At 40.8% G+C, this 14,505-nt stretch overlaps 2 protein-coding genes across 5 annotated transcripts in view; one reads left to right on the top strand and one right to left on the bottom strand.

Annotated features, from left to right (window-relative positions):
- The window catches only part of IST1 (IST1 factor associated with ESCRT-III), a 37,531-nt gene extending 30,790 nt beyond the window's left edge, over positions 1-6,741 (top strand). For 2 of the 4 annotated variants that reach the window (XM_019455382.2, XM_019455380.2), the window contains exons 5-10: positions 480-563; positions 1,068-1,178; positions 2,070-2,270; positions 2,901-2,993; positions 4,098-4,146; positions 5,342-6,741. In XM_019455382.2, the coding sequence (XP_019310927.1) occupies positions 480-563; positions 1,068-1,178; positions 2,070-2,270; positions 2,901-2,993; positions 4,098-4,146; positions 5,342-5,541 (738 nt within the window). In that variant the 3' untranslated portion in view covers positions 5,542-6,741. Of the gene's footprint in view, positions 1-479; positions 564-1,067; positions 1,179-2,069; positions 2,271-2,900; positions 3,001-4,083; positions 4,147-5,341 lie in introns of all 4 variants that reach the window. The other 2 variants (XM_019455385.2, XM_053906618.1) reach the window with 2 other exon arrangements.
- A 1,150-nt stretch (positions 6,742-7,891) lies between these two features.
- Positions 7,892-14,505, bottom strand: part of PKD1L3 (polycystin 1 like 3, transient receptor potential channel interacting) — an 80,133-nt gene continuing 73,519 nt past the window's right edge. Inside the window, 8 exon segments of the mRNA XM_053906821.1 lie at positions 7,892-8,247; positions 8,249-8,334; positions 10,134-10,235; positions 10,721-10,919; positions 12,125-12,202; positions 12,204-12,283; positions 12,893-12,957; positions 12,960-13,087. Of these exon segments, the coding sequence (XP_053762796.1) occupies positions 8,205-8,247; positions 8,249-8,334; positions 10,134-10,235; positions 10,721-10,919; positions 12,125-12,202; positions 12,204-12,283; positions 12,893-12,957; positions 12,960-13,087 (781 nt within the window). The 3' untranslated portion in view covers positions 7,892-8,204.

The following is a 14,505-nucleotide window of genomic DNA, read 5'->3' as shown; positions in this document are numbered from 1 at the left end:
CCTTTCTTACTTCATTTCCTATGGCACTCCTCCCTTGGGCTCAACACTTAACTTTATTTCAGCTTGAGGATTGGCCCTGTTTTTCCACCAGAGGGCTTTGCACATGCTGTTACTTTGCCTTGGTGGCATTTATTACAGCCGCATTTGTATCTTTGTGTGATTGAGTAATGACTATTTTCCTCAGAGATTATAAGCCTCTATAAGAACAGTGTCTGTTTTTGTTCATTGTGTTTATAGTATATATCATAATGTCTGTAATAGAATTTGGCACATAGTTACAGCTCAGTGGATGGCTGGATAAACAAGTACGAATATGTACCCCTTAAGGCTTTATAGACCCTGGTTGTTTTGAATTCTTGTAGTAGAAAGAAGCATGTTTACTATTGTTAGGAGGAAGCTTGAAGTAGTTTTTAGGAATGGTTTCCACTTTTATTTACTGTTTTGCCTTTTTTTTTTTCTTTTTTTTTTTCTCTCTGTAGGTTGCTGATCAGCTCTGTGCCAAGTATAGCAAGGAATATGGCAAGTTATGTAGGACCAACCAGATTGGAACTGTGAATGACAGGGTAATGAACATACTTGTTAAACATGATGCAGTAGACAGGGATGTGGGCATGTTATGCTATTGCCTGTGTTGATTCTCATGGGTCCTGCTATATGGCTGAGTTAATCTAGGGTTGCATATTTCATAGGGTGAGAGGCTTTCTGGCTGGCAGTGTCGTCAGCTCCTTACTCCGTCCCTAAACTTCTGATTGTGAGGCCCTCCCACCCCCATCCTTTGTGCCTCTTGTGATTTGTGGATATAGAAGCGAGGAGAGAAGTGGATGAATTCAAATGTGGATGGCGGTGGTATCAGTCTTAGCAACACCTGGGTTGTGTGTAACCAGAGAACATGAAAGAGGCATGGTTTTGCAATATGTCTCGTGACTGAAAAAAGAAATCATGTAACTAGTCTGAACCCCTTTTTTCTCAATTTACATATAAAATAAGAGGAACAAAGTTTAAAAGTGAGACAAGTTAGGTTTAAGGCTAGTTGGCATAGATGTTAATCCTGGGTGTTTTACTTATAGCTAATGCACAAACTGAGTGTGGAAGCCCCACCCAAGATCCTGGTGGAGAGATATCTGATTGAAATTGCCAAGAACTATAATGTGCCCTATGAGCCCGACTCTGTGGTCATGGTGAGTTTAGAGTCTTTCAGAGTACAAAGGGAAATGAGTCTTTGGATATCATTTTCTTTAAAAATAACCATATTCTTTTCATTAAAGTTTGTGTGTGGGAGTTTAAGCCTTTCTCTGCTTGGGTAACAATAAATATGCCTGCAAAGAGTATTTTAAGGATCAGATGAGATGAATGATGAAAGCACTTTGAAAAGGTACAGACCTTGATACAAATACAAAATGGCATTGTTGGTTTTCAATGAATTTCACTGAATTGAAGCAAGAAAGGATCCTGAAAGATTTATTGGGTGCCTGCCCTGTGCCAGACAGTACACAGAAATACAGAGATAAAAACAAGGTCACTGTCCTAAAGAGGCTTATAGTGTAAGGACGGCAGATGTACAAATAATAATCACTCAGTTAAGGTTGGTGGGGTGTAGTGTGTGGTTTAGTATGCTGTTTAGACAACCTCCCCCCCATCCCAAATACACTTCAGGATAAAAGCATTTTTCCTCCCAGCTCTTGAGAATATTGGTGACTGGTGCTCATACACAGCTGAGTGCTCCTCCAGCAGTGGCTCTCAGAAGAAAGCTGCTTCATCCAAAGTCTTTCCTTAGGGGCAGCCTGTAGTTAGTAACTGGGATTTTAGACTCTGCCCCATCTGAGGGCACCTGCTGCAGACCCATCCCAGCTCCAGAGCTCCCTAAGGAATTGACTGAGCAGTTGCTATGACTACATGGCAGCCCAGCTTTTCCCTTTGCCCAGCCCTGCTTCCTTCACTCCCCACAAGTCTTTATCCCAAGAGACTACCCCAGTAAACTTCCTCCATGCTGACCTGCATCTCTGAGTCTACTTCTGGGGGACCTGGCCTGCAGTGTGGGTTAATGATACAGGTTTCTCTCTTCTTCTCAGGCAGAAGCTCCTCCTGGTGTAGAGACCGATCTTATTGATGTTGGATTCACAGATGATGTGAAGAAAGGGGGCCCTGGAAGAGGAGGAGGGGGTGGTTTTGCAGCACCAGTTGGTGGACCTGACGGAACAGTGCCAGTGCCTATGCCTATGCCCATGCCTTCTCCAAGTACTCCTTTTTCCTACCCACTTCCAAAGGGACCAGTAAGTATACATATAAGCGTGGATATAAACTCTAGAAAATGTCACAGAAGAAGAGACACATTGGCTGTATGAATACACACAAAAGTTGTAGGTTGTCAAGATTGAGCAGTAAGAACATTTGGTATTAGTGATCATATTGTGGAAAAAAATACCGGGATTTGGAAAAAGTCTTTTGGTTTGTCTATAGTTAATGATGTGGGAAAATACAGAGAGATGGTGTTAAAGAAACTTTTTCCTATAGGTTTACTGGTAAATACCTTTGGGACCTTTTGCAGCCATACTAGTTTTTTCCAAAAATGAATACTGCTTATTACCAGGTGGAAAAACCTCTTTTGTAGACATTTTGTAGACAAGGTCATTACTAGTAATAGAGTTTGATTATAATCTTTCCTTGTCAACATGGAAGCGGTTAATTTAGTAATTTGAAAACTAGCCTTTGGCTATAGATCTTTGAAGATCTAGAATTCTTCTAGGCATTTTTTTCTCTTTTTTGGCTCTTGAATATATGTATATATTCAATATATATCTTGAATATACACTGAATATATGTATATCTCCCTTACCATATAACAAACCTCAGAAAACTCAAATTGGGGCCGTGTCTCTGATGTTACCTTTCTCCTCTTGCAGTCGGATTTCAATGGATTGCCAATGGGGACTTACCAGGCTTTTCCCAATATTCATCCACCTCAGATACCAGCAACTCCCCCATCGTATGAATCTGTAAGTGGTTGAGCCTCTTTTGTAAGCAGCAGGAGAGTGACTCCCATGAAGAGAGAGCAAAATAATGGCCACAGGGAAGGCAAAGTTTTGATCAATTCCTGGTACCATCATTGCTCTTGCTTTGGATTCTTGTGTTGCTTTAACATTACCCTGGAAGTTGGGTGGTGGCGGCCGCAGCAACATCATCATTGGTGGCAATGCTTTGTCTGCAATTAAGCCAGGAATCAGGAAGGAGCTGAAGGTCTCTTAGAAAGTTCACGTAGGGCACTTGCCTAGTTTTTTTGGAGTAGGGCAGAGAATTGTTTTGAGTTGGTATAGTCCTGCTGTTGGAATATCATAATTAAAATACCGGTTTTAGGAATTCAACACTGTGTAAAGGAATAGTGGCCAGATTTTTGTCTTAAATACAAGTGTCATTAGTAAATTTCAGCTGATATTACTAATTTTACATTTTAGTTTTGTAGGTAAAACTTATTATAAATATAATCATTCCTTGAATTGTTGGTGGTTGCACAGCTTTGATTCCAAATTAGAGGGCTCCTTTTCTGCCAGCTTTGTTTCCTCAGCTAGTATGTGCCTTTTGAGACCTATTTCCTTCCATCTGATGAATTACAGAGAAAACAAATTGATATGGCGTTTGCTGGGAGATCCTCCTGTTCCTGAACTTGTTTAGTGTTCTTTCCTTTGGTTTTCCCCTTGGGCTTGGGTTTTTCTTAAGTTTGGTCTTGCATGCATTGAAGCATTGCCCACAGCTGTTTCTAGGAATGAGGTAGAAGATCTTCAGTATTTGAGGACTTGGTTCTTGGAGAGATGAATTCAGTGGGTTAGTGCTTTCTCTCTGCACAGAAGGTGAAGGTATCAAAGAGAGGTGTTATGGTGTGGTAAGAATTTCCTTTTTCTCTGCTTGGTGGTTTAGAGTTTAATGTGGTATCTGTCTAGCTGGAAGATCAGAAAAGAGTACAGGGGGTGGAGGGGCAGTTTGTTTGGAGTGGTTCTGTTGCTTCTGCTTAGCTTTTGGAAAACACAGGGGCTTATACCAATCTCAGTACTTTCTCTCTAGTAATGCCTTTGCTTTCTCCCTTGGTAACAGTATTTGTGTTTCAGGTTGATGACGTTAATGCTGATAAGAATGTCTCTTCTGCACAGATTGTTGGTGAGTGTGAGTCAGAAACCCTCAGTGCTGAACCTTTTTGCTGTTTTCTCATTACTGCTTCCACCTCAGAGAAACTTTTCATGTCCATGGCATTTTACCCACATGCCCTGTCCTTTCCCTGAGTGTAGTATGACAAAAATAGAACCCAGGATTTCCCTTGTCCATAAAGAAAATACCTTTCTGGCCCCAGAGAATCTTCAAGTTTCTTGTTTCTGTTGGTGGTATTATTCTTTCAACCTCAAGTTCTTGATGTTCTTGCTGCTTCAACTTTCATTGTATTAGAAGTATCAAAATTATTTGTATTTATATAAATACATGTTTATATTAACAAACTTGGGCATTAATGAGGGGGCAGTAGATAAAACCATAGTGAATAGCTCAGTGACTTTTCACAGAGCAAGCATGCTGTGTGGCCATCCACTCAGAAAATAAAACACTACTAGCACTTCAGAAACCCAGGGTGGGGGGATGCTTTTAAAATTTGGGGATGGTTGTTTTGTTGAGGTATAATTAACATAGAAAAAAATACACAGAAGTATATATTTTGATGAGTTTTGATTTTACGTAACAGTGACTTCAGTCAAGGTGTAGAAAGTTTCCATCACCCCAGAAAGTTCTCTTATGTTCCTTCCCAGTCCATTCTACCCTGGAGGCAAATACTGTTCTTATTTTCTAAAACTGTAGTTTAGGTTCACCTTTTCTAGAACTTAGATACAAATGGAAAGGGGGATGATTTTAACTTGTAAAATACAGAATGGAAGAGTGGAAATTCTGATTCTGTTACATCAAACAATGTAGACATTAATATTCCTTATAAAATTTTTCTTCCCCTAATCCTTAAAGAGTGGCTCATTCCAACAGAATTTTAGTGCCACCCCTTGGACTTTGTTGTTACGGGAGCAGACCTTTGTGAAAGGGCACAGTCTAAGAGAATGCATTGTGTACCTGGTTTCGTGTACCACACCTGGAATTTCTCTTAATCTTTCTTCTTACCATAGGAAAGTAAAACAGGATTCAATTGTATTAAGGGAATGTAGATCTTAATTGTACTGAAAATTTTGTTGATCTTTAATCATATTTTTCTTCTGTGTTTTGATAGTTACATTGTTTTTGCCAAAGGGGATTGTGGGCTTTGAGGATGTGAGCCCCTTCTCTGGCGTTTGTAACACTGGGCTCCTTACCCTTATTTAATTAGGTCCTGGGCCCAAGCCGGAAGCCCCCGCAAAGCCCCCTTCCAGACCTGTGGACACCTGCGACAACTTTGTACTACCAGAGTTGCCGTCTGTGCCAGACACGCTACCGACTGCATCTGCTGGTGCCAACACCTCAGCATCTGAGGACATTGACTTTGATGATCTTTCCCGGAGATTTGAAGAGTTAAAAAAGAAAACCTAGATCTCTTAAGCCAGGCAACCTCCAGGCTCTGGGATTTGAGAAGGCACTGTTTCTCCTTGTAACAAAGAATCTCCGTGCAATTCTTTTTCATCTCTTACCATCACTGAGCACACTTTTCCTTTGGGCTCTCTTCCTGCTCTAAATTCTGCTGCTTTCCAGTTCTCTGTTGCTCTTAAGAGACTAACAATTAGAGTCAACGAGGCCAGAGCAGCCTTGGCAACCTTGCTTGTTCGTCTCCTTTGAGTGTGATCCCAGGTTCACCCATCACCTGTCCTGTCCCTCCGCAGGGAAAAGGTGAAAGCATTGTAAGGAGAGCTGCCAAAGATGGCTGGACACGGAGGACATTACTTCATGAAGTCTCTCTCAGTCCTGTGCTGAAGTTCTAGATTTAGAAACAAACCCCTCTGTACAGAGGGATTTGTGGTGAGCAAGAATCAAGACAAAAAGGTGTGATATGAATGGGAAGAGAGACTGATGCTGGAAGCCTCTTTAACAGTTCTTGGAAGCTGGGTCCTCTCATTGGCATATACACTACTTCTTGCTGCAGGGCATTGTTCTACCTGGATCCAGTTGCAAAGTTTATTTGGAAAGTTGAAGGCTTCTCTTAGTTCTGCTGGATTCTCAGGGAGCCCTCCGTGGCCTTTTGCTTTGAGTGCTGTGTTCTCCTTTTACCAGAGGGCAACACTGCATAAATTCCTGTTTTTCCCCATAGCATGTTCTGTTGGATTGCATTTACTGGCAAATGGCGGACAGGTCACATGTTGGGCAGAAGTCACCATTCAAGGCTAAGGTGGGCTTCCAGGTGCCTTAATAGAAGTACTCAAATCTCTTGGGTAGTGAGCTGGAATGCCTACAGGAGAAGAAGGGTTCTTGTTTTCATTTGAAAACTTTATGATTAAGAGAACCTTTAAAGACTGATTTCAGAAAATTTTTTGGTGCCCATAAAAAACGTGGCTGTAGTTCACTACTTTCCTAGATGGATGAGACTATTACTATTGTAACTTAATGTGCTCCTTTTCCCTGTAGATAAGGCTGTCCTTCCCCAGAGGGATGGTTTTGGGATCAGAAGGTAGGACTCTGGCTTATGTGTAGTGTAATGTATATACTTGTTTCAAGCAACTTTAGTGTTTTTGATTGGTTTGTATCTATCTCATAGCTCAGTAGCTGATAATAAAGTTAAAAATTCTGTGCCTTGCTGAATTTGGTTTGGTCAAACGATGAGGTGCACATTTGGATTTTAGTGGAGATTATTTTAAGCAGTGACCCATCCTGGGCACAAGCCAGACCTTAACTCTTTGGTTCCCTGGGTCATGGGGATGCCTGCAGCAGCGAGGAGCCCATTTCAATCTGTGTGTGTGTGTGTGTGTGTTTTAATGTTTATTTTTGCAAGAGAGTGAGCAGAGGAAGGGCAGAGAAGGAGACAGAATCCTAAGCAGGTTCCACACTATCAGCACAGAGCCCGATGTGGGGCTTGAACCCATGAATCATGAGATCATAATCTGAGCCGAAATCAAGAGTCAGACGCTTAACTGACTGAGCCTCGCAGGCGCCCCTCAACTTCTGTATTTAAGCCTAGATAGCATTTGTGAATTTGCTTGGTTACTCCTCTGGGACAGGGCTCTCCATTACCCAAACCTCATGCATTTATCTTTAAAATAAGCTGCTGTCAGGGCGCCTGGGTGGCTCAGTCAGTCAAGCGTCTGACTTCAGCTCAGGTTATGATCTCACCGTTAGTGGGTTCTAATCCCTGTTGGGCTCTGTGCTGACAGCTCAGAGCCTGGAGCCTGCTTCGGATTCTGTGTCTCCCTCTTCATTGCCCCTACCCCACTTGTGCTCTGTCTCTCTCAAAAATAAACATTAAAAAAAAAGTAAGCTGCTGTGAGCCCACTTGTGATTCATTTGTATTTCCGACAGCCATACTGAAACATTGGTGATGAGTGTTTTTTTACTTGTTGTTTGGCAGCAGAGCTGGATTATTCTGTATCACTCTTACAGGGTTAACCCTTTCCTGACCGTGATCTATAAACAGAAGAACTTGCAGCCACGGGGGATTTTGATTCCTCAGTGATTTACAAAATTAACAGTGCATTATATATAAACATTGGTAATTTTCTAAACTGTGCCATGCAAAGATAAGTAATAATATGCTAAGTAGTAATAAGCCAGGGTGGGAATGAACATGATTAAGATAGTTCATTTTTTGAAACTCCACTGTTAATGCCCATTGCTATCATGACCATTTGCTCATGTGTTCTGGTGCCGCTGGATTCCTAGCAAACTCTCTGCAGCACCATCTGTGAATGCACCTTCTTTTAGAGTCTGTTCAAAGACAAAAGGAGAAGAGTGGGTGGAGAGAAAAAGTACCACAAGATACCAAAAAAAAGTATGAATAGTAATACTGGAAATTTCCTTTTATGATTTACTGTCAGGCATTGGAGTGTTTCTGCTAAATAGCGGAGGACCAGATGTTTATAGGACAGTGGATATAGAACATAATACAGTCTTGGTAAACTGGGTTTCCTATAAAAATGGTTGGCAGAGACCAATAAAGGGAATATGCTAATACTGTGCATTATGTCCGCCTAAGAGCAGCAACAGTTGAGCTTTTCCAATGCTAGAAGAATCATGACATTTATATTTCAGTTACTGAGTCAGAGAGTTACCTACCTTAAGGGACTTTCTTTACCAAAGGCCATGAGGATGACAAACAAAAAGGTTAATGATCACAAGTACTATCAAGATGACACTGGTGAGGATCAGAAAAGAACCCAGGATTGGCTCTAAAACAACAACCTGGAAAGAGACAATAAAATTTTGAGTTTAAAGATTGTCAGTTTAATTTCTACTTTAAAAATGTAAGTTATATGCTTATGTTTGGGATATAGTCACATAAAATATTTGGTGGAAACTTGGAGAAGCAAAATTATTAAAAAGGAAAATACTTTTGAGTGGACAGAAGAGAAAGAATGATAGACTGGGTGGGTATAAAAATAATTGACTTCAGTGTTTTCACAGGTAAACAGGTGAGTCACAATAGCAGTATAATTCAAAACCCATGTGAGTTTTGGCAGTTCTGGAAAATATAAACATGGAGGTTTGAAAGAGTAGCAAAAGGTTACATCAGAAATCCTGAAAACTGTCTCTGCCGTTCTATGACCTCTACTTTAAACACAGGAGCATTCTAATAAAATTTAACAGGTTAACCATAAAAACTGGCTTTTTAGTCTTTTTTTTCTTTTTATTTATTTAGAAAATCCCAAGCCAGGCTCAAACTCATGAACTGTGAGATCATGACCTGAGCCAAAATCAAGAGTTGGATGCTTAACTGACTGAGCCACTGAGGTGCCCCTAAGTTGGTTGTTTTTTTAAGTGTTATCTTTAAAAGTGTAATTGCTGAGTTTTGCCTGTCTTTTCAGCATAAAGACATCTCTCAAATACAGGGTTACTAGAGTGGTTTCCATAACAGCATTTTAATTTACATGTTCATTTTAACAAATGATGCACTTTTTCCCTTGATATTTTGGCTCATTCACTGTTGCCACTAGGGTACCGTTAAAAAAACCAAACAGCCCAACAACTTAGAGGGTGAATGTTTATAATAAATACCACTGTGATGGAAATCTGTATGACCAAATATATCCTAGTAACAATACATCATCCACTTAAAAGTGCTTAATTATAGCTACTCTATCTAGGTCATCAAGTAACTTGAGACAATCTCAGATTGTGCTGTAAGACTTTGCCCAATAAGTACACTCCATTTTCCCTTCACATTGTATATGATTATGATTAAAGCAGAAAAAGAGTTAAGTCAAAAAGGAGGTGTTAGCAAAAGCTTATTGTTGTGATTGTTACTTCCTTAAGAGCTTTAGTAAATAAAGTGTTCCAAGAGTGATGGCTTCATTCACTAATTTGAATTGTCGTTTTTTTCTGTCCTAATCAAATCTATATATGCTAGGGCTACAAATCCTCATCTAGGTTTCCTTGTTCTATCTTTTTTAAGTAGGCTCCACACCCAATGTGGGACTTAAACTCCTCACCCTGAGATCACGAGTCACATGCTCTACTGACTGAGCCAGCCAGGCGCCCCCCCTACTTTATTTTTTATACTTTTTATACTGAAGAGACTTGTGTTGGTAGTTCTTAGGGGGAGAATACAAGCTGTCTGAAATGAGCATTTATTAACTATAAACAAATACTGCAGTTCTTTCTGGAATTATACCTGCCGAATTTTCTTAAAAGTATACTTCATTGTATACCTCAAAGGGCCATTGAGACAGAAACAGCAAATAATGTTAATCTGGGTAGGTTATGAGAGTATAAATTGAGGCCTAGTGTCCTGGCAATAAGTCTAAGAATACAAGAAATGAGGAAAGTGGGACTAGGTGCTTGAAAAGGGCACATTTCTGAAAGTAACAGCCACTCAGATTGTATTCATAGATAGCACCATAAAATGGAAAGGCAAAGGATCTACTCTCCCTTTTCCAGTGTGCAGTGGTGCAGAAAGGGCTGCTTTTTTTGTAAGCAATTCTCCCCTTAAGTGTAAAAAACCAAATAGAATCCTGTGGGAAAACTGTGATGGGGTTTTTTACCTCCTTGTGATGAGAGATTCCCATGTTGAGACCAACAGCAGTCACTGCTGAGCTGAAAAAAGTTTGGTAGTCCCAGATGCTCCATCCAAACAGCAGGTTAAACTGGAAAGGACAAAGACCAGTCAGGAGAAGGTAGACAGTAATGAAGCTGGTTTCAGTTCTTTCCCTCCTGAGGTGCTTGATAAGGAGGCCAACACAGAACCAAAGAGAATGGAAATGAAAGAAATGCTTTAGTGGCCATTCAAATCACTATGCCTAAAAGAAACCCTCCCCCACCAACACACACACACACACACACACACACACACACACACACACACACATTTCCTTTTTAATTACGTAGCGTTTTCATCAATTAATTTGACCTTCCCATCAACCTGTGAGCTAAATTTTAGATGAGACAAATTTCTGCATTTAAGTCTCACTACTAGTTAAGTATGGAACTATAAAAGATTTTTTCACTCTTTTCTCCAGAACTTATTGCTAACTTGAACTGATGGTTTCTCATACAGTGCTTTTTCAGGGAGGCAATGTGATTCCAAGGCCAGCACAGCTTTTAGGAAAAGGCAGTGGGAACGAGGGCTTACAGCAATGGCATAGCCTGTCAGCAGGATCAGGATGAACAGCAGGAAGCTGTCCCAGGCTTTGCTGGGTGCTCTGACGACCTGCAGCCTGGGGTTAGGATCCAGCAGGTTCCACAGCTGAACAGTTGCCAGTAGAACCAGGAAGCCCATGAGGTGAACGACTGCTGAGTTTACTTTTATTGCCTCATGGAAGCTGATGAACCTGTACCCAGCAAGGCTGACAGTCACTCAGGTGAAGTGTATGCTATCCACTTCTCCAGCTGAAGTGTAGCATCTCTGCAAGTCCTACTGGGTCAAACACTTGTTGATGTCAGAACTCTTCTTTTCAGTGTCGCCTCTGGTACTTGTGGATGTGAGAGCACTGGCAAAAGGCCATGTATTTGGTTGGGAGATCTCCAGAAGCCCTGAAGTGCAACCCCTAGGAGATTACTCCAAATTCATCCTGCAAATCAAGGCCAGCCTCGTCCACTGCTCCGGTTTGAGTTAAATCTCTCCTCAAAAGGAGAGGAGTTAGCCTAAGGAGATGTGCCCTTATGCTACTCTGTTTTCTGTAGGATAATCAATAGGTTTAACAGTGCTGAAAGTAGAAAGATGATAGGTAAACTAGACGGAAGGGTGTTACATGAGAAATGCATTCACAATCTTGTATTGCAACTTGGAAAGACCCCATAGAGCAAGTTGGTGTCTGATCACAAACTGTTCCAGTGTCTAAGACCTAGGCAGTGCCATACAGCAAGATGGACCTCAACTGTCAACACGATTTAACTGCACAGACACACTCCCTGCATAAACAACCCTCTGTAAGTCTGACCTGGAACATTGCTTCATTACACAGATCAACAATCCAGACGAGTGACCACTGAAAAAGTCAAGTACCACATGGCAATACTTGGCCTGGGAAATAGATGCTCCTCCCCATGGGAAAGACCAGAGAAGGTGCCCAAAGGGGCACCAGATGTCTCTTAAGTAATGGACAAGCTAATGCATGAACATCCCTACCCAGAAAGCAACCCTCTTTGGATTTAAAAAATGCACTGTGTTGCAGTTTTATTTAAAGCATGATCATTTGTCATGCCTTAGGCTTTATTCTTTGGTCAGGGTGCAAAATATAACTAATTCCAGGTCCTTGCTGTGTGAAATTTGAATGTATTATCCTTGACAAACACATACCTAAGTATTAGGAAGACAGAGGACATTTTCAATATGATTGGCAGTATAAATGGTTTCTTGTTAACTGTCTTCTCAGCTGTGGACATTAGTCGGAGTTCTGTTTTTAACTCTGGTATACAAATATAGGTCTGATAGAGCAGTGGAGGAGGAAAGGGAGTTTGAAAGGATACTTGTGAGTAATCAGGAAACTTTGGACGTTGACTAGGAATAGGCTTTGCTCCTTAGTCTCCTTCTTACCTGTTACGGTCATAGTGGTATTGTGCTATGTTTTTCTTATGCAGAGAAGTAAGCTTCATGTCAAGACCCAGGATGACAGCTAATGAGGCTTATGCTCGTGTCCAGGATGTTTCTTTTCCTAGTGAAGAACCGCCACCTCTGCTGTTTCAGCCAATGACCCTAAACACAGACACCACAGTCACTACTGCTTGCCTTAAAGATTAGCCAGGTCTCTCCCTAACGAAGTATTTTAATACTGGCAAAACACTAAGCTGAGCACTTGTCAAATCTAACTTGAACACACTGGGTTATGGTCTTGGTCTGCTCTGTAGTAACTCAGAGCCGCTGCTTACAGAAAAGTTCACCTTTTCCACTACAACTTTCATTGGATACATTATTTCATTTTTGTTGTTTACATTTAAAAAAGTTTCCAAATTCGTTTTCAGGCCTGAAAATAAGACAGGTATTGGCTTATGACAGATTCTCTTTTGGTGCAGTTACCTGTACTTTTGAATACTTGCTCTATTTATTCATATTTTCAATTCTTGCTATTACCTTATATAGGGATAATGCAACTGTACACAAAAAATATTCCTTCTAGAGATTAATCCCTTAGCTCTTGAAAACTGGAAGAGCTACTTGGTGGAAAGCCAGTCACCTTTTAACTGAATTCAGGCTCTGGAAAGGACCAAAGTCATAGCCCTAATTCTAATAATAGCTCATTGTAGAGCTCCCCTGATAACATCTGGAAACTTCAAGAATCTTTTACATCTAACACTTTAAGTTCACCTGTACGAAGGCGTAGTAACAGACTAGGAGATAACAGAGGACTTGTGAGATAACAGACCAAAGTCCTTCTTGGATGCGTCCAGCCTCAGAGAGGTGAAGAAGGCACCTGAGAACAAAGAATACCTGGAGTCAAGAGTCCTTAAAGCTTGTGCCCTCTTCCTTTCAAACTTGTCTTTGAAATCAGTGCAACGATTCCTGGATTATCTGTTACAAATGTTCCTGAATCTCTACATTTTACTTGGTATTTCCTCTAGAGCTGTCACTGGATATTAGCTGAGATCATGCATGTGTCGGAGAAATGTGCTGGCTGCACTATCAATAGAGTGAATGGGTATATTGGTGACCCGACCATGAGGGCAGTGTCTGACTTCACAGCTATTAAAGGTGTTATCCTTGCCAAGCCAGAACAGGTGCAGAGACACACTGACTAGTTGTACTCTTGCAATATGATGTTTGGAAGAGAACTGACGACCGTGATGTAAAGTGTGGGGAGAAGGGAAAGCTACTTAAAATACACGTTCCGAAATCAGTATGCTTTGAGCCATTTCAAATTTACTAAGTGTAAAGCACTAATATCCCATGAATACTAATAGTATCCTGTGAACACTCAGATGTTTCTATGATACACTAAAAAGCCTCAGATTCCACCCAGGACAGTGAGACTGTTGTGTATAAAATCATGACAGGTCTTGTGACTATAAACTTTCATAAGGCCCCAAAATATTAGAATTAAGATGTGTCCCTTAGTAGAAAGTACATTTAAAAATAAAAGGAATTCCACTTCACAGAGTTACCTCGTAAGACTGGGACTTTCCCATGTTTACCCCTTTTTATTATTTTTTTTTTAATTTTAATTTTTTGGGTAGTTACTACTAATGAAAAATCCTATGAAGACCCACAGGAAGCCTTCACGCTTCATCTAGAAATAAATATAGAAGTCTAAAATTCCTGATTAAACACCTGATAGTAAATGGAAGGATACTGGGGGGCAAATTCTGGGGAAGATAAAGAGAAAATGAAGCTTGACGAGGACAGACTTCCTGTTAAACGTAGGGGAACTGAACATACTAGTTTCCCTCTAATCTCATAAAAAGGCCACTACAGTAATAGTGAAGGCATAAAGAACAACCCAAAGAAAAAGAGGAGGGTAGAGACAGCAACAAACTGCTGGAAGCTGGACAACAGAAGGATGACACTGAAAGCAGAGTCAAGAAAGCTGAAACCTAAATCAGCTGTGTAAAAACCCAGAAGCAAGCCTAGAAAGGAAAATTACAGGCATCAGATACTTTTGAAGGTAATGTCAGGTGGAACTGAAAATATAAGAATTGATTGCAAGATCCCAGATTTCCTTCCTCATCATTTGCAACAAGGTATTAGCTACCCAATCCTGCCTTCCACCACCCTAAAATTAAAGGTTTATTTCCTACTGATGTTGAACTAGAGAGAATCTGAAGTCAGGGGCACCAGGTATGATCTACTAGAAAAGAATTAAGAGAAAGTTTTTATACCGCTTGGTGAGATGCTTCCCAGGCCCCTTTCTCCACAGGCTCTGAGAGGTCCAACAAGCCTATATCCTCAAGGCAGGAGTTTGGAGGGTCCCTCTATGTGAAAAC

Source organism: Panthera pardus, unplaced genomic scaffold (genome assembly GCF_024362965.1).
Source record: "Panthera pardus isolate Hobbes unplaced genomic scaffold, ASM2436296v1 HiC_scaffold_19, whole genome shotgun sequence".
Lineage (NCBI taxonomy): Eukaryota > Metazoa > Chordata > Mammalia > Carnivora > Felidae > Panthera > Panthera pardus.
Note: the sequence above shows the minus strand (reverse complement) of the source record. Positions and strands in the feature narration are given on the sequence as shown.